This window comes from Leucopleurus acutus, assembly GCF_964270905.1.
Source record: "Leucopleurus acutus genome assembly, chromosome: 5".
Classification (NCBI taxonomy): Eukaryota; Metazoa; Chordata; class Mammalia; order Artiodactyla; family Delphinidae; genus Leucopleurus; species Leucopleurus acutus.
In genome coordinates this window covers 95,313,785-95,334,128 of record NC_139147.1, presented here as the reverse complement: position 1 = coordinate 95,334,128, position 20,344 = coordinate 95,313,785, and the positions used below count along the sequence as shown (strand labels likewise).

General features: G+C 41.9%; 1 protein-coding gene across 2 annotated transcripts; it reads left to right on the top strand.

Moving 5' to 3' along the window:
* Window positions 1-980: 980 nt before the first annotated feature.
* On the top strand, window positions 981-3,313 carry LOC309962394 (heterogeneous nuclear ribonucleoprotein A3). 2 transcript variants are annotated; one of them, XM_082840225.1, is made up of 2 exons: window positions 991-1,023; window positions 1,090-3,313. In XM_082840225.1, the coding sequence occupies exons 1-2, from the start codon at window positions 1,018-1,020 to the stop codon at window positions 2,152-2,154; spliced, it is 1,071 nt and encodes a 356-aa protein (XP_082696351.1). In that variant the 5' UTR covers window positions 991-1,017; the 3' UTR covers window positions 2,155-3,313. The 2 variants fall into 2 exon arrangements, with proteins under 2 accessions (XP_082696350.1, XP_082696351.1); XM_082840224.1 differs by having other exon boundaries at window positions 981-3,313.
* The last annotated feature ends 17,031 nt before the right edge of the window (window positions 3,314-20,344 follow it).

Here is a 20,344-nt window from a genome sequence, read left to right as displayed (position 1 = left end):
TTTGAGGCACTTAAATAAAGTCATTATGTTTGCTATACTACAAAGCTACAGTAATCAAGACAGTATGGTAATGGCACAAATACAGAAATACAGATCAATGGAACAGGATAGAAACCCACACACATATGGTCACCTTATCTTTGATAAAGGAGGCAATAGTATACAATGGAGAAAAGACAGCCTCTTCAATAAGTGGTGCTGGGAAAACTGGACAACTACATGTAAAAGAATGAAATTAGAGCACTCCCTAACACTATACACAAAAATAAACTCAAAATGGATTAAAGACCTAAATGTAAGGCCAGACACTATAAAACTCTTAGAGGAAAACATAGGCAGACCACTCTATGACATAAATCACAGCAAGATCCTTTTTGACCCTCCTAGAGAAATGGAAATAAAAACAAAAATAAACAAATGGAACCTAATGAAACTTAAAATCTTTTGCACAGCAAAGGAAACCATAAACAAGACGAAAAGACAACTCTCAGAATGGGAGAAAATATTTGCAAATGAAGCAACTGACAAAGGATTAATCTCCGAAATATACAGGCAGCTCATGCAGCTCAATATCAAAAAAACAAACAACCCAATCCAAAAATGGGCAGAAGACCTAAATAGACATTTCTCCAAAGAAGATATGCAGATTGCCAGCAAACACATGAAAAGATGCTCAACATCACTAATCATTAGAGAAATGCAAATCAAAACTACAATGAGGTATCTCCTCACACCAGTTAGAATGGGCATTATCAGAAACTCTACAAACAACAAATGCTGGAGAGGGTGTGGAGAAAAGGGAACCCTCTTGCACTGTTTGTAGGAATGTAAATTGATACAGCCACTATGGAGAACAGTATGGAAGTTCCTTAAAAAACTAAAAATAGAGCTACCATATGACCCAGCAATCCTACTACTGGGCATATACCCTGAGAAAACCATAATTCAAAAAGATACATGCTCTTCCTCTCGGTCCCATATTGAACTCGAGTTGGAAGAGGCGAGTCCGGTCTCAAAATGGAGGTAAAACCGCCGCCCGGCCGCCCCCAGCCCGACTCCGGCCGTCGCCGTCGCCGCCGGGGGGAGGAGGGTCATGATCCAAAGGAACCAGAACAGTTGAGAAAACTGTTTATTGGTGGTCTGAGCTTTGAAACTACAGATGATAGCTTAAGAGAACATTTTGAGAAATGGGGCACACTTACAGATTGTGTGGTGATGAGAGACCCCCAAACAAAACGTTCCAGGGGCTTTGGTTTTGTTACTTACTCTTGTGTTGAAGAGGTGGATGCAGCAATGTGTGCTCGACCACACAAGGTTGATGGGCGTGTAGTGGAACCAAAGAGAGCTGTTTCTAGAGAGGATTCTGTAAAGCCTGGTGCCCATCTAACAGTGAAGAAAATTTTTGTTGGTGGTATTAAAGAAGATACAGAAGAATATAATTTGAGAGACTACTTTGAAAAGTATGGCAAGATTGAAACCATAGAAGTTATGGAAGACAGGCAGAGTGGAAAAAAGAGAGGATTTGCTTTTGTAACTTTTGATGATCATGATACAGTTGATAAAATTGTTGTTCAGAAATACCACACTATTAATGGGCATAATTGTGAAGTGAAAAAGGCCCTTTCTAAACAAGAAATGCAGTCTGCTGGATCACAAAGAGGTCGTGGAGGTGGATCTGGCAACTTCATGGGTCGTGGAGGAAACTTTGGAGGTGGTGGAGGTAACTTTGGCCGTGGTGGAAACTTTGGTGGAAGAGGAGGGTATGGTGGTGGAGGTGGTGGCAGCAGAGGTAGTTATGGAGGAGGTGATGGTGGATATAATGGATTTGGAGGCGACGGTGGTAACTATGGCGGTGGTCCTGGTTACAGTAGTAGAGGAGGCTATGGTGGTGGTGGACCAGGATATGGAAACCAAGGTGGTGGATATGGTGGTGGTGGTGGAGGATATGATGTTTACAATGAAGGAGGAAATTTTGGAGGTAACTATGGTGGTGGTGGGAGCTATAATGATTTTGGAAATTATAGTGGACAACAGCAATCAAATTATGGACCCATGAAGGGGGGCAGTTTTGGTGGAAGAAGCTCGGGAAGTCCCTATGGTGGTGGTTATGGATCTGGTGGTGGAAGTGGTGGATATGGTAGCAGAAGGTTCTAAAAACTCAGAAGAAAAGGGCTACAGTTCTTAGCAGGAGAGAGAGCGAGGAGTTGTCAGGAAAGCTGCAGGTTACTTTGAGACAGTCGTCCCAAATGCATTAGAGGAACTGTAAAAATCTGCCACAGAAGGAACGATGATCCATAGTCAGAAAAGTTACTGCAGCTTAAACAGGAAACCCTTCTTGTTCAGGACTGTCATAGCCACAGTTTGCAAAAAGTGCAGCTATTGATTAATGCAATGTAGTGTCAATTAGATGTACATTCCTGAGGTCTTTTATCTGTTGTAGCTTTGTCTTTTTCTTTTTCTTTTCATTACATCAGGTATATTGCCCTGTAAATTGTGGTAGTGGTACCAGGAATAAAAAATTAAGGAATTTTTAACTTTTCAATATTTGTATAGTTCAGTTTTTCTACATTTTAGTACAGAAACTTTAACAAAATGCAGTTTTGAAGGTGTTTCCTTGTGAGTTAACAAGTAAAGAAGATCATTGTTAATTACTATTTTGTATGAATTTTGCTAAAGTTAACTGTAAAGAAACACCTGCTGACTTGCAGTTTAAGGGGATCTATTCTCCCCATTTCCAAACCATGAAATGAATGGGCTCTGACATGTGGAGAGAATAGATATTTGTATGTTTGCAATGTGTGTTTTAGATAATAGAATTGGGTATTTAAATTAGCATATTTGTGAATTTAATAGCATTAAGATTTACTTCAAATGAAAAATCTCAAAATTCCTATTTGGTTTTTGTGCATTTTCTTTCAAAATGTAATCATATGATTTTAGTGTATTAGCTTTGCTGAGAGTCCTAGCTGTGTTTAGAACATCTCCATTCTACATTCACTTTGGTCACATGTGAACTGCTGCCATAGTTTTATTTGGGTGTAAAGAATGTCTCCTGCCCTCTGTTTAAATTCTGGAAAGGGATAGTGAATGTTTTCCGTTTCCTCCTACCTTAAGAAACATTCTTAAAATCTTCAAAATACAGGACCACTAAGCCTGCTCTATCTGAGCGAATTAGTGGCTACCTTTTTTTTTCCTTTTTAAAGCACAAGAGGCCCATAAATCTTCAGTTATTTTCCTTGGTTTAATATATATTTTTTTGATACAAGCTCTCAGAGCAAGAGAATAAAAATCATGCATTGTTGAAACCTTAAAAAAAAAAAAAAAAAAAAAGATACATGTACCACAATGTTCATTGCAGCTCTATTTACAATAGCCAGGACATGGAAGCAACCTAAGTGTCCGTCGACAGATGAATGGATAAAGAAGATGTGGCACATATATACAATGGAATATTACTCAGCCATAAAAAGAAACGAAGTTGAGTTATCTGTAGTGAGGTGGATGGACCTAGAGACTGTCATACAGAGTGAAGTAAGTCAGAAAGAGAAAAACAAATACAGTATGCTGACACATATATATGGAATCTAAAAAAAACAAAAATGGTTCTGAAGAACCTAGGGGCAGGACAGGAATAAAGATGCAGACGTAGAGAATGGACTTGAGGACACGGGGAAGGGGAAGGGTAAGCTGGGACAAAGTGAGATAGTATCACGGACATATATACACTAGCAAATGTAAAATAGAGAGCTAGTGGGAAGCAGCCACATAGCACAGGGAGTTCAGCTCGGTGCTTTGTGACCACCTAGAGGGGTGGGATAGGGAGGGTGGGAGGGAGACGCAAGAGGGAGGGGATATGGGGATATATGTATATGTATAGCTGATTCACTTTGTTATACAGCAGAAACTAACACACCATTATAAAGCAATTATACTCCAATAAAGATGTTAAAAATAAATAAATAAATAAAGTCATTATGTTTGGAGCACTAAGTCTATGAGTGGGTGGTGTTGAGAGCAAGGGGCTTGAGGTGAGTCTGGAGAGGTAGACAGCTAACAAAGGGACAGGTGACCAAATTACGGTTTGCACTTTATCCTAAGGATACCAGAAAACCATTAATGGGTTGTAAGCCAGTGATGTCATTAGATCTGCAGAGTAGGAGGATTATGGTGATTGCATCCTGTCAAATGGACTAGAGCGAAGCAAGAATGGAGACAGAGGTTGATTACAAGGCTGTTGGAGTCACACAGGCATGTGGATGGGGATGGTCACAGTGGGCATCGAGTGTGTGAGCCTGAGACACTTCTAGAAAGTAGAATTCTTGTAGCACTTGGTATCAATGGGATACTGAGAGTATGACTGAGACCTGTTTAGGTTGTCTCCTGGTTTTAGCCTTGGACAATCGAGAGGGGCTTGTGTCAGTCATTGAGATAGGAAGCAAGAAAGAGCTTGTTTGAGAGTGAGGGAAAGTAACAAGTTGACCCTGGGACCTGATGAGTTTGAGGTGCTTGTGCAATTGGAAATGCAGGAAATGGAAAACTCAGAAGAAGGATCAGAAGTCAGCAGCACTGGAGGGCAACTGAAGCCATAAGAGTAGGTAAGATCGCCCAAGGAAAAGAGGTAGAGAAGAGGTTTTCGCTTTCCTTGGAAGTGAAGGAGTGAGAACCTGATGAACTCTATGAATGTTTTTTTCCAGAAATATCTTCAAAGAATTTGGCTGTTAAGAGGATGAAAGTAATCAGGCTGTAGTTGAGGGCTGTCATGGGATCAAGAAAGAGTTCTTTGTCAGCTGAGAGAGACATGGGCATATTCAGATAAAGGAGAAGCAAAGGAGTGATTAAAGAAACAGGAGAGAGGAGGAAAAAGGAGAAGACCAAGTCCCTGGAAAGGGACAAAGAGACTCCATAACAGAGCAAAAGGCATGGGTCTTAGGCAGAAGTAGAAAGAACTTTCTAAAGGCAGGAAACTAGGAGTAAAGACTAGAATAGAATGCACCTGAATTTGTGGGTTGCATGCCTGGAAGTTGAAGGCTTTCTTTTCAGATAACTTCTCTGGACTCAGTGAGTAAGAGGTGATGTCATCTATAATGAGAGCGTGCAGAGGGCTGAGGTCTGTGAAATGGTCACTGCAGAGATTAGGGGAGACATCACAGGATTTCTAGGCTGTGGAAGCCCAGCTGAATATGGGGACCAGGATTTATAGTGGCATCAATCTGGATGATTTTTCTGCAGCAAATCACAGGATCCTTGGTGCAAGTGAGGGGAAGGTAACAGTTTAATTCTTTGAAGGCTATAGATTTGCCAAGAATTGAGAGTAAAGGATTGGGGGGAGGGCAAAGGAAATGAGGAGTCAAATAAGAATTAACCATAGGATGATGTACCAGTTGTCAAAGCTGTATAGAAAAAAAAGTGAGGTCAGGGAGGAAATGATGGAAGGAGAAAATGCAAATATCTAGGGATCGAATGTACCAAAGTGTACAGCCAGCCAATTCCTGTAGTCCGTGGTTCATTTTCTTAAAAGACTTTTATTTTCATTTTTGTTATTTTTTTTTAAATCACCAAGTGTCTTAAAGCAACTGTGCTATAGTTTGATCATGAAAACTTGACCAGAACACTGAAGCTAAGAGAAGCCATTTGAAATCAAATTCCTTGCCCCAACCTAATAGCAAAGACAACTGTATAATCATTCATTTCTCAGATATAGGACCAGAATTAATCAGTAAATTATATTTTCCTTTCCCAGACTCAAATACCAATATTGCTTTGTACAAGTAGTCTGTGGACTGGGTATTAGATAGTATTGGAGCTTTCTAAACATTCTTATAAGTATAATGGTATAATTATGTAGGTCAAGATTCTTAATTTTAGGAGATGCTTGCTAAAGTATATGGAGGTGAACTGCCAGCATATATGCAACTTATTTTCAAAAGGTTTTCAAAAAAATTGTGTAATAAAGCAAATATAGCAAAATGCTGTTTGATCTAAGTGATCCTTAATGGGGGAGGGGGAATGCTTTTACTTCCTAAGAAATAACTTGGCAATGTTTGGAGACATTTCTGGCTGTCACAAGTTAGGGGTAATGGTGCTTACTGGCATCTAGTGGGTGGAAGCCGGGAATCCTGCTAAACAACCTACAACGCACAGGACAGCCTCTGACAACAAAAAATTATCTGTACGCAAATGTCCTAGTCTCGAGTCTGAGAAACCCTTTTCCAGGTAGTAGATATATGCAGCAGTCCCCAGCCTTTTTGGCACCAGGGACCGGTTTCGTGGAAGACAATTTTTCCACAGATGGGGGTGGGGTGGGGGTGGGGGTTGGGGGGAGACACGGGGCGGGGGTGAAAGGGGCCGGGGATGGTTCAGGCGGTAATGTGAGCGATGGGGAGCGATGGGGAGGGCAGATGAATCTTCGCTCACTCACCGCCACTCACCTCCTGCTTTGCGGCCTGGTTCCTAACAGACCGCAGACCAGTACTGGTCCAAGACCCGGGGGTTGGGGACCCCTGGATATATGGATTATCATGGTGCAAGTGCTAATCTTTCAAATGTCCAAAATATTTTAGATTTGAAATGAAAAATAATTGAGAAGAAAGGAAAATTGATCTTTTCTAAGTAGTCAACGATAAATTCTTTTTGATGATGGCAGAGCATAGTTTTGAGTGTGGTGATGTTCTTGGAAACCATGACATTTAGGTAGATGGCTGGAAACCATTCTTCACCTTTCTTCAGTTAATCAATCAAAATAGAGCATTGTCTTTATTCAGTGTTTTGAGTTTTTGCAAAATGTTTTAAAAGAGAAAAAGGAAGCAAAATTGAGAAGAATAGACATTTGTAGGTCACTTACTATGACCCAGGCATCATGCTGACACTTTTGGTACATAATCCTGTCTGGCTTGGAGGCCGCTGACACAGATGCAAGTTGTAGTTGTATCACACAATGACTCATTCATTTAATCATTTATTTCTCCATTCAGGGAACATTTGTTAGATACTGACTGTGTTCCAGACACTATGCTAGGCCCTGGGGATACAGGAGTAAATAAAGTATACTCCTTGATCTCAGAAAACAGTGTGAGGAGAAGGCCAGAGTTGGAGCTTGAGACAGGATTGGAGGGTGTTCCAGGCAGGTGGGACAGCAAGAGGTAAAGCCTAGAGGTAAGAGAGAGAGGGTGGGATGCCTTAGAGGGATTCTCTAACAGTGAGCACGCTTCACCATCGCCTGGAGGGCTTGTTAAAGCATACATTGCCAGGCTCCACCCTTACAATGTCTAATTCAGTGCATCTGGGTGGGCCCCAAGAGTTTCATTTCTAACAAGTGCCGGAGTGATGCTGCTGGTTCAGGAACTGCACTGTGAGAACCACTGCCTTGGAGAAACTGCAGGTGTTTTGGGTAGAGTTGGAGCTGAAGAAATGATCAGGGGTTAAGAATAGTGACCGTGCTGAGGAGTTTGGATTACATTATGAAGCCAACATGGAACTACTGAAGAGTTTTAACCACTAGAGCACTTTAGTGCTCAGTCTCTCCTAGCCCATATATTAGAGGTCTTCAGAGAAACAGAACCGATGGAATATATACAAATATATTTATAGAAGAGGAGAGCTGTTACAGGAATTGGCTCAGAAAATCGTGGAAGCCAGGAAGTCCTGAGATCTGCTATCACTTGGAGAACCAGGGAAGCCGGTGGTGTAATTCAGTCTAAGTCTGAAGTCCTGAGAATCAGGGGGCCCATCTGAGTCTGATATAGAGACTCAGATGTCTCGATCTGAGTCTCAGCACCTGAAAACCAGGAATACTGAGTCCAGGGGTAAGAGCAGATGCTGAGGCATCTCGAGTAAAGGGAAGGAATTCACCCTTCCTCTACCTTGTTCTATTCAGGACCTCAGCCGATTGGATGATGCCTCCCTGCATTGGTGAGGACACTCTTTACTCAGTCTTTTGATTCAAATGCTCATCTCTTCTGAAGACAGGCTCATGGATATAACCAGAAATAATGTTGTACCAGCTCTCTGGGCATCCCTTACCCAGTGAGGTTCATGTGCAAAATTAACCATCACAGCCCATATTTCTTCACCTTTAATGTAGGAGACTGATAACTATCACACTATCTATTACTCAGGATTCTTTTGAGAATAAACCGAGCACTATTATGTATATAAATTTAAAACATTGTATAATATCAGGGATAAGTATTATAACGAACTCATTTATATTTGTCAATTATGCCTCAATAAAGCTGAAAACAAAACCCCAAATCATTTAGAGCCAAAAATATTGTCATTTTCCAGATAACAAAACTGAGAGGGCTTCCTTGGTGGCGCAGTGGTTGAGAGTCCGCCTGCCGATGCAGGGGACACAGGTTCGTGCCCCGGTCCGGGAGGATCCCACATGCCGCGGAGCGGCTGGGCCCGTGAGCCATGGCCGCTGAGCCTGCGCGTCCGGAGCCTGTGCTCCGCAACGGGAGAGGCCACAGCAGTGAGAGGCCCGCACACCGCAAAAAAAAAAAAACCCCAAAACACTGAGGTACAGCAGGCAGAGATTGTACCCGCTGAAGCGGCCCAGGCCTGACTCCTGCACACTCTCCACTGCACCACCCTGCCCCTCCCTGCCACTCCAGTTCAGAGGAAGTGTCTCCCAGGGTCAAAAAATCCCTCCTCTCCCAATCGTCATCCCGACTTCCTCTTGACCACTGAGTGAAGTAGAGGACAAAGCTGATTGTCCCAGTTTGGAATCTTAGAGAATGACTCACTAAGAAACTAAGTATGTAACCTAGCTGAGCAGGGGCAGCTGGTAAAAGTGAGATCAAAGGGTCGGGCTCATGAACTCCTGTTCCGCCTACTAGAGCGTGCCTGAGTCAGCCTCGGGCATGACTCTGCTGAGGCTGGCGCAGTCAGCAGTGCAAACCAAAGAACGCAGCAGCTTCATTCTGGGGAACCTCTGTTAAGGAAAGTAAAGGAGAATTGGCATCTTTTGCATCTGCCTATTGTGAGCGGCAAGAAAGCTTGCTTTTTTCACATTTGCAGGTTAGAGTTGCTTTAACTTTCACCTTGTCATTTAATCCTCATGGGCAGTATTTCTGTCCCATTTTACAAATGAGGTGTTCAATAGCTTACTCAGGATGACACACCCTGTAGGTCCTTAGATTCCAAACCTTCTGCACTGAACTCCACCAAATATTTATGTGAAAAAATTGTTTTCACCAAACATGGGGATTATATATGGAGTATATGTCTGTGTGTATGTGTGTGTGTTTTATATGATTTTATTTCCTCATTTTCTCTTGGCAATACTACTTGTTTATTTCATCTTTTTTTTATTATTTGTCTTGATTTGTTTCCATTTAACCACCTATAACCTAATCAAAGAGGTTAGAAAGTATTTTTTGGTGGAAATAATCCTTGAAATACTAGGTTTTAGAACAGTGGGAATTTGTGACTTGATGGAATGACTAAAAAATGTAGGTTCAATGGTGAAAACTCTGCTCGGTGAAAAGAACATTCAGTTGGCCACAGGATCTATCTTGATTTTTTTTTTTTCTTTTTAATCAAGGAAACAAATTTCTGGAGCTTCTTGAAACATTTTTCACAAATAACACACGTAGGGACTTCTATGAGGGTAGTCACAGTGCTAAAGTAACAGGAGAGGCATGATCAGCTCTCTCTATAGCCACAATAATTTGCCTCAGTAAACTATAAAGATCTCAAGGTTGGGTAGAGACCAGAGTTCAGATTCAGCAAGCCACAGAAGCAGCAACTGGTGAGACTTATGCCAGTGACCAAGGCCAGCAGTGGGAGAGGTCCTTACCTCACTGATGCATTTTAAGCATTTCTTCCTCCCTTTCTGAATAACTTCTGGCACACATGGAAGACCCCTGATGGTCCTCAATCTTTCCCCCCACAAAGATTATATATATTTGAACTTATGAAAATCTGGGCTTTACAGAGGGTCTGTGTTTTTAAAATCCAGAATCAATTTTTTTTTTTTTTTTTGCCAGGGGGCATCACGTAGGATCTTAGTTCCCCGACAGGGGATCAAACCAGCGCCTCCTGCAGTGGAAGCATGGAGTCTTAACCACTGGACCATCAGGGAAGTCCCCAGAATCCATTTGTTTTTTAAGAAAAGATTACTATTCTGCTTGGAACCATAACACTCTGATGCTGAGACAGAGTGTATAGATCATCCAGGTGAAGACTGGATAATTTGCCCAGTCACCCAGCCAAGTGGGACCCTGGTTTCCTGACCTCCTGATTTGGTGCTCTCACTATGGTTCTGAGAAAAATAAAAAAGACTCAAATAAGAAGAAAGCAAAATATTTAATGGCATGGTGGAAATGCTTCCAATATATTGCTGTGTAAAGAAAGCACATACCGTGATATGCGTCATGTGATTCTTCTGAGGGGAGAAGGAGAATGCCTGTGTGCTGGGTACAAAAAGGCTGAGGAGATGCTAGCAGGCCTGACATCTCTAGGTGGGACAATTAGCAGGACTTACTCCTTTCCTCCTTGAGTTTTTTGTTTGTTTGTTTTTGGTTTGTTTGTACTTTTCAGATTTTTTTTTTTTTTTTTTTTTTTTTTGCTGTACGCGGGCCTCTCACCGTTGTGGCCTCTCCCGTTGTGGAGCACAGGCTCCGGATGCGCAGGCTCAGCGGCCATGGCTCACGGGCCCAGCCGCTCCACGGCATGTGGGATCTTCCCAGACCGGGGCACGAACCCGTGTCCCCTGCATCGGCAGGCAGACTCTCAACCACTGTGCCACCAGGGAAGCCCCTTTTCAGATTTTTATAATAATAAAATATTACTTTGATAATCAGAAAGAAATTAATGTTATAAATAAAGGATTAAAAGCATCCTAGGAAGGTCAGATAGGCCCATTTCAAGAGTATAGAGACAAATAGCATTAGAACTCTCTTTTCTGAAAGGTAGGGAGCGAGAAGACTGTATCTATAGAAGTAGGTATTTGACCAGAACCATGCTACAGGATGGCAAGGGCAGATGGACAGGTGGATACCTGTCCCAGTGCATGGGCCACAAGACAAACATTCAGGGTGAACGAAGCAGTGAGAACCTCCCATTACTGGAGAAAGTCAGCTCCCTTCCCACTTTCCATTGCTCTTAACATCTAAAGGATTGGGAAATACTAAGCTATGCACCTCTGAATTCACTTCACTGGAGGCCTGGAATATTCCTCTGGAACTGATTCTTTCTGAAGGAGGCTGATTCTTTACCACAAAATCTCTCATGGCTACTCCATTTCTTGTTTCTAGCTTGACTGTGTAGCTGTTACTCAAATCTAGCAAAGAGCAGGAAAAGGGAATAAAAATAAGTAGATGGATGGATGGATGAACTACCTTCATTGATAGAGCACCTCCTATTTACTTGCCAGATCCTGATTTATGTGCTGTATGACTTCTGAACTTTGGCATTGTTACATTATGGTTAAGCTCAAGAGGAAGGAATTATTATTCCATTTCAGAGGTTGTAAAACAGGCTGGGACAGGTTGAGTTATCAAAGACAGCAGGAGTAGAACCCAGGCCTGTCTGACTCTAAGGCACATGCCCCTTCCAAGGCCACTGCCTCCTTCTCTGTGCCCCGGGATGGTCCAGGCTTTCTCAGTGGACCCAGTAGACATCTATAGAGAAAAGAAGAGCACAGATTAGGCGTCCGTTTCTGGATGCCCGCAGGCATGGACAACTATCTAAATGATCTCCAAATGGCCCATGGCTGACTCTCTTCCATCCTCATGTTGATTGCCCACACAACAGACATTCTTTGCCACAGTTGTTTTGTTTTGTTTTGCTTTTTAATATGCTGACCCTACTCAACTCATGGAGATAGAAATTCTCCTGCTTGGTTAAGAAAAAAATGGAACTCAGAATGAAGTCTGTCTCAGAAACAGGTATAGGTAGAGGATAAATGATAGGGTGGGTTTTCTGAAAAGTGAACCCAAAATGGCAGTGCCCTGTCTGTTGAACTTGATTTCCTTTTCTCATTTCCTTTCCGTTTCATGTCCCCATTTCACAAATGCTCATCTGTCCTCTGTAAACCGACTAATGTCAGTGACATAGAGAACCTCAAAGAACTTCCTCACAGCTCTTCTAAGGGGACCAACCCAAATGTGGCTTCTGTCTAGCTAACTACTAGGCTCTTGTTAAGTAAACAACCCAACTTTGATAACAGAGAATTTGTGGCTGGGCTGGGTGTTGAGGTTACAGGGGAACAGGGCAGGCTTGAGGGAAATTTGAAGCAGGAGGTTTCACTTCTAAAAAGGAAACGAAGTCTTGCTTCAAAAAAAGTTGTTCTCTGTTCCACCAGTTGGGACCCATCCTCAAACATTCTACATGGACCACAGGCTACACTCTGCTCTCTACACTTGCCCTGCCCTCTGCCCTTGGCCTTAGGTCATAGACCTACAGAGAATGATGTCATAACAATTCATTGCCCTATTTCCTACAGGAAGATCATTACGAATAGGGCTCACTAAATCACACAAGAGAAATTCTTCTAAGTTCTCTGTTCAGGGAAAGCTGCCCTTTTACTAGTGACTGGTATGTCTTATCTTATGAATCATGTCGCCGATTTACTTTCTTTGTGTTTGCTGCAAAGAAACTCACAGCCAAATTTGGGATTCACTTGTAGTTGAGTGTTCTGGGCCTCATGTCATAGTTGGGAGCACCAACCTTACCTCTTTGTCATCTGATTCCTCCTACAACTTCTTTTCTTATCCACTAGGTCTCTTCATTCAAATGATGCTTTAAAAAGGTGTTTACATTGCTTTGGTCTTTGTAAGCTACTTTAAATTATTCTGAAACAAGTAGAAACAACTCTATATATTTGCCTCATCACATTTTTAGGTATCTGCCCAACCTGCAGTAACACTCTCCCATTTTCTTTAAGAACTGCCTGGGGGCTTCCCTGGTGGCGCAGTGGTTGAGAGTCCGCCTGCCGATGCAGGGGACGCGGGTTCGTGTCCCGGTCCGGGAAGATCCCACATGCCGTGCAGCGGCTGGGCCCGTGAGCCATGGCCGCTGAGCCTGCGTGTCCGGAGCCTGTGCTCCGCAACGGGAGAGGCCACAACAGTGAGAGGCCCGCATACCACAAAAAAAATAAAATAAAATAAAATAAATAACTGCCTGGACTATCACAAGAATGGGGTCCTTAGAAAACCTGTTTGCACTATGTGTTCCTGCCTGCCTGGCCAACTTCACTGGAATTGAGGTAGCTATCTGACCCAAGCTGAGTTACACAGATTCTTTCCTCCAAAAATTCGAAATTGGGATTTGACAAATGCCATGATCTGCTGGGCTGGGTACGTGACCACGTAATGCATCTATGGCATTGAGTCTCAACACTGGCTGCTCCGTAGCGTCACCAGGGGCACTTCTAAAAGATACTGATTCATCCCTGCTTCTCAAGGAAAGTGAAGATACACATACTGTAATACCAATGAATTCTGCTCATAGGTCTATAGGATATATAGCCAAATAGATCTATTGATTAGATTTATTTAGTGTCATTTCTCTAAAGAGTTTGTGACTGAGAATATAAGACCATAACCCTCTCATTGAAAATTGTTCTATAGGAAGCCTGTGAAACTGAAATACATTCTTCTCACTTGCGTTCCAACCATCTCTGTGTGGACAGACAGAATTTTGAATGAATGGAAGGAACCTTCACTACAATTAGACTTTATTTTCTGATTGCTTGACTCCCCCAAATGGATTTATTTATTTATTTCACATACATTTGTTGAACACATTTTTTGTTTGATGTCCTCTGCTGGGTGCTATGGGAAAAGGTGGGGCAGGGGAAGAAGGTGGATACCTAGATGGACCTGATCCTGGGGAGGCAGTTGACAGCAATGTGGCAGAGGATCCATGGTCACATTCTCAGGATATAGCAAGCCCCAGAAGCTTGTTCCAAGCAGCATTGGTAGGTTCTGCTTGTCTTGTTTTATGTACGGTATCTATTATTCTTTCCATTTGTGAAAATAATCAAGGGTTGGCTAAAGTGGCATTCAAATGATGCCCATGGGGCTTCCCTGGTGGCACAGTGGTTGAGAGTCCGCCTGCCGATGCAGGGGACACGGGTTCGTGCCCCAGTCCGGGAAGATCCCACGTGCCGCGGAGAGGCTGGGCCCGTGAGCCATGGCCGCTGGGCCTGCGCGTCCGGAGCCTGTGCTCCGCAACGGGAGAGCCCACAACAGTGAGAGGCCCGCGTACAGCAAAAAAAAAAAAAAAAGTATGCCCATGAAGAGGCTAGATGCAACCAGCCTCCAAGAACTCTCTCATGTGAACCTAGATAAAACCTATCAGATATTCTGCATATTACAACTCCCTTTTGAATTCCTCGCTCAGCACCAATTTTCTCAGCTGGCCTTTCTTGCCCTTTCTTTTTATTATTTATCTACCTTTGAAAATAACAAAGAAATGGAGTGGGAAACGGAAAATCACTCTGTTGGAAAAACTCACCTTCCTAAATGTGAGTTTTCAATGCATTTAGAAATATTCTATAGAATTTCTGAGCACTCCCGGGTATCCCCACCAACTAACATAACTGACAAGGTTTCAAGTTGGAGAGAAAAAAACAACAGTAATATTTAACATTTATTGACTATTTCCATGCCAGACAATTCTCCTAAGAACTTAGGTGTGATATTTAATACTTGGAACAACCTTTCAGTAATTCTATCTTCTCTATGTTGCAGAAAAGAAAACTGTAAATGAGTGTGCCCAAGGTCATGCAGGTCATTAGTGCTGGAAAATGTATCAGTACCCAGGCCGGTCCACTAGAATTTGAGATCTTTGTTTTTGATAGTTGCTTTATCTGTAGCCCTTCAAGCAGCACCAGACAGTTGAGGGACTCAATAGATATATGCTGAATGAATGAATGAATGAATGAATGAATGACTATCTGGCTTGCAGAAGTGAACCTGTAGCGGGTGGGTAGAAAGAGTCACAGAGCTAATGGATGAGACCGATAAACCATGGATTCTGGGCTTGAGTTCCATCTGGCACAGAGGTGTCCTTTTTCAGAAATGAGTGGTGGAACAGAAATAGTATCCCATGACCCAGAAGAACTTGCTGGGCGCTAATCATGGCTCTCCTGTTGTGTGATTTCAGGCCCATCATCCCCATGCCTTTCCGAGATTCAGTTGTCTTTTTTGCAAAACCAGGCCCCTAAGAATACCTCTTCCAAATCTGTCATTCACAAGAATTTTACACTAGAGAAATTTATCTTCTGGATGAACCACTCCAAGACAAAACCTCCAATGGTATCAAGAGGTGTGGGAAGAGAAACATTCTCATTTTCCACTCCTTATTTGGTACCACCTCCTATGTCTCCTGAGATTCCCTGCTGGGATGCCATACTTTATGGGGATTTTCTTAAACTCTTTTTTCTTTTTTCCATTTTTCAACTTTTAATTTTGAAATAACTTTTGACTTGCAAAAAAAAAAAAGTGAGAAAAATAGCACAAAGAATTCCTGAATATCCATCACCTAGTTTACCCAAATGTTATCATTTTTCATGCCACAGTGAAATGATAAAAATCAGAAAGTTAACATCAGCAAAATAGTATTATCTGATCCACAGTCCTTCAGTTCATCCGTTGTCCCCATTAATGTTCTTTTTCTGGTCCAGAATCCAGTCCAGGTCCACATGCTGCATGTAGTTGTCTTGTTTTGTCTCCCTTAATATGGAACCGATTTTCAACATCTTTGTCTTCCATGACCTCGACACATTTGAAGAGTACTGCCCAGCTATTTTTTAGAATGTCTCTCAATTTGGGCTTGTCTGACCTTGATTGAATTCAGGCTACGCACTTTTAGCAAGAAAACCATAGAAGTGATTTTATTTCCTTCTGAGCGCGTCTCATTAGGAGCTATATGGTGTCAATTTGTTGTCGCATTATCTGTGAGCTAACTTTGATTATTCTGTGTTTTTTCATGTTCCAGACGTTTTATCTGAAAAAAAAAAAGGGTAAAAATAGAACCTGCTTCGCAGGGTTGTTGTAAGGATTAAATAGGGGGAAAATAGCATATAAAGCACTTAACTCCTGGGACATAGTAGGACTTGTAGTAGTAGTAGTAGCAGTACTTCATCATCCTTTTTCTTTTAAAAGCATATCGAACAATTAGGAAATTGTTTAGATAAAAATGGGAATTGCTGATAGAGCTGGGTTTGGGGCATCTGCAGACACATTCTGCCTTTGCATTTGCTGCTGCAGCTGTGCACCCTGAAGTCAGGAGAATTCCAGCAGGCCCAGAGGATCACGGCCCTCAATGTTTCTCTGTATGGGCAGCAAGTGTCACTTGAGCGTTTGGTTATTGTACAGTCAGTGGCAGGGGACGTGTCTATTCAGCCCTGGATCTGACCTACAAGATGTCAGGTCACCTTTTCAAGGCCATGAGATTTTAATAGAATTTGAAGTAAAGTTACTAGATATTCTATTTTTGCCTCTGTAAGGCATACAATTAATGTATAAATCTATATTTACAAGTAACATCTGCATAGTGTTTATTTAACTAACTGCACACTGATTGACATGTAGGCATTCTGCAATATTTTTCTATTAGTCTGTGAATAGGCAGTTTGATGAATTATTTATTGGGCTAACACATCCTGGTGCTTTTTTTTTTTTTTTTTAAGAACATTCTCTATGGGAAGTCCTGGCCTTGCTTAGTCAATTAACCTTCCCCTGTCCAAATCTCCTCCCTTGAGGAATAAGTCTTCAAAATCCAAAGCGACATTTTAGTGTGCAGAGGAAGGGTAACACCTGCTGGAGACCTTAATCCCCTACCCTTGTAATCTCCCTGAAGTCACAGGTAGAAACTTATTCCCAAATCAGTTGCAGGGGGTGTGTTGCTATGCTTTTCTAGAAATGAGCTAAAGCCTCTGTAGCAAGGGGAGAGAGAGGTAGCAGACCTCTCTGGCTGCCAGATTCCAGCCTCATTTCCTTGAAGAAAACCAAGAGCGCTAGGGATGGGGCAGGGTAGGGCAGTTGACAGCAAGAGCTGTTAACTCAGAAGGTGTTGCTCTGTTGCCCCTTTTCCCTTTGCCTTTGGCTCTCTCTGGTGCCATTTCCCCCACCGACCCCCTCCAACCCAAATGCTATGGAGGTAGTTCAAGTAAGGCATGATGGTAACCTGCGCTGGGGTAGCTGAGGAGGTGATGAGCAGTAGGGTCAGATTCAGAGGATCCTGTGAAGTCAGAGTAGAAAGGATCTGCTAAGAGATTGGTTGAGGGGTGTGAGTGGACGAAAGAGGTCAATGATAACTCCACATTTTTGGCCTGAGCAGCTAGATGGGTACCAGTGCCATTTACTGAAGTAGGGAACCCAGAGAGAGGAGATGGGGGAACTTAAGAGTTGGTTTGGGACATTTTATGTTTGAGATGTCTATTATCTAGCTAAGGAGAGATTTAGATATTCAATTTGGAATTTAGCGGAGAGTATAATGAAAAGGACTTGAGATTTCATGGGGTACATTTGGAATTACAATCATATTATAAGACTTTGACAATACATTTAACCTCTCTGAGCTCTGGTTTCCATATTTGTGGATGGTAAATTATATTACCCATATTTCCATTGCTTATTGCTTTGTAACAAATCACCCCAAAATATAGTGGTTTAAAACAACAATTATTTATTATTATTATTTTTTTTTATTCTGTGGGGTGGGGCTCAGCTGGGTGGTTCTTCTTTTGGTTTTGCTTGAATACCTTATACAGCTGCATTCAGGGAGCTTGGCTAGGGCTAGAATAATCTAAGATGACCTCTCAGGCTCCAGAGCCTCATTGCATGTGGCCTCTCGTCATTTAGTAGTTTAGCCTGAGCTTTTTAGGTTGCAACTAGATCTCAAGAGGACAAATCCAATGTTTAAGCACTTATCCAGCCTCTGCTTATATCATGCTTGCCAGTGTCTCATTAGCCAAAGCAAGTCATATGGCCAAGCTCAGAGTCATCACAGAAAGAATACATAAAGGTGTGAATACTGGGAGGTGTGGCTAATTGGGGACCATGATGTAAGCGTCTACCACAGCTGATTTGACTGGGTTTTTGTGAAGATTAAATTGTCTACCACGTGGTAGATACTCAATAAATATTAGCTGTTGGGCTTCCCTGGTGGCGCAGTGGTTGAGAGTCCGCCTGCCGATGCAGGGTACACGGGTTTGTGCCCCGGTCCGGGAAGATCCCACATGCCATGCCGCGGAGAGGCTGGGCCCGTGAGCCATGGCCGCTGAACCTGTGCGTCCGGAGCCTGTGCTCCGCAACGGGAGAGGCCACAGCAGTGAGAGGTCCGCGTACCGCAAAAAAAAAAAAAAAAAAAAAAAAATTAGTTGTTATTATTAAAACGTAACGACCTTAAAAATCAATCCCCATGACCATAAGGATTATTCCTATTTTACTTATAAATATACAGGGGAAGAAAATTAACCTGCTTTCTTACCTCTTTATTATCATCTTCTCTAGCAGATGTAGTTCTGTAGTTCTCTAGCAGAAGTAGTTCTCTAGCAGAAGTAGTTCTGTAGTTTTTTTTTTCCTTTGTGCTCAGTCGTGCTGCTTAATAGATGGTTTGTGATTATTTAAATCCAGCAAAGATGTAGTCTAATATTCTGATTTTGAAAAAGTAAAAGTTCTCCTATATTCTCACTAAAAATGGTTTTGAAATCAAAATGCAAAATCTGAATATTAATGATTAAGATTAATCATTAATTAATGATTAACATGAATCATTAACAAAAATCATTAATGATTCTTCCAAACATAAAAATTGTTTGTTGATTTTAACCTAAGTTCATTATAAATCCTTATTTCCAGCTATAATTCTCCTACTATTTCTTTGCTATTTGATATTTTTTTCCCCTATATCGGTCACATCAAGGTCACTATAAATATTTCAATAGTAAATGAAAAAATCACTCATGCTTTACCAATAGCTCTTCTCAACAAGCGAACAAGCAAACAAACAAAAAACCCACAAAGCAATGCATTGTTTAGCAGGGACAGTGGGATGTATAGATGCTGTTTATTTATTGTTTTTCCCATTCTGGGCACCAGAATCTTGACTGTAATAGTCAAGTAAAGAATCCACCAGGCCAGATATCTCTCTACAGCAATGCCCAGAAGAGTTCTGAAACTTGGGACTTTTTAACGATGGCAAAATGATTTTTGAGAATGATTGTACTTAGACTATGAATACATACGTATACACACACACACATACACACACACGCACACACACGACATGTTGTGTACAACAACAAAAGATACTATGTAGGAGAGCTTTATCACTTTGTAGGGTGAAAATACTTAGCCCGTGGCATTTGGCATGATTTCTTTTCTTCTTACATTTTATGAGCTCTGTGGATTCTGGCCCTAAATCTCAGGCTTACTTGTACTGTGAGGCCACTTCTTGATACCTATGGCAGAACATTTCTGATCTATCCACTGATATTATTTGCAAGATATTATCTCCTTGCCATTCATGTGAGGCTCTGTTTCCCTGCCACTGGAGCTCTACCTGACCTTCTGCATCCTGTGTGTGTTTCTGCTTGTGTGGCCTTGGGAAAGATCATTTATTATCTTTCCTTTGACAAGAAAAATGACTTCCTGTTTGAGATCCAAACACAAAATGCTCCATCCATGGGCAGCAGCATGACTGTTACAACATGCCCTGTGTACCCCCTCTAAACACTTCTCATCAAAGCAGCACGGGGTGCTTTCGTTAAATCACAATGCTCACAATGTTGTCTGGGTAACAATAGTAGAAGGACACGACACAAATTAAATACAGATCATTTCAGAGTCCCAGAATTGACTTTTCCCTTCCTTACTGAATTTTTGGTGCCATTTCCATAAAAACCCATGGTTTACTTTATTCCTATGAACCAAATAACTCCCTTTCTTCACTCTATTTATAGAAATGCATTAGGAAATTACTTTCAGATTGAAACATCATTGGCCATGAAGACATATGGTTTCCTTTGTTTCATAATCACACAATCCTAGTACCAATTTATGCATTTTCCTAAAGTGGAAGGACACGGATCAAAGTTTCACCTTATCATCATACAAAAATACATGAGACAGGATAATCTCAGTTATGCCGTAGTAACAACTAACCCTGAATTTCAGTGATTTAATAAGGTATATTTCTCACTCATGCTACCTCCCAATGAGGTGAGTCGGGTGGGGACCTCTGGTCAACAGGGTCACTCAAGGACCTCGACTGGCAGAGGCGTCATCTTGACTCATGCTTCCATGGTTATCCAGGCAGGGAAGAGGGGATGTGGCAAGTTTCGCACTGGCCCTTAAAGCTCCTTGCCAGAAGTGACATGCCACGTCAC

Excerpts from the sequence above, each read along its gene's own strand:
- LOC309962394 (XM_082840224.1), top strand. The coding sequence starts at position 1,018 with ATGGAGGTAAAACCGCCGCCCGGCCGCCCCCAGCCCGACTCCGGCCGT.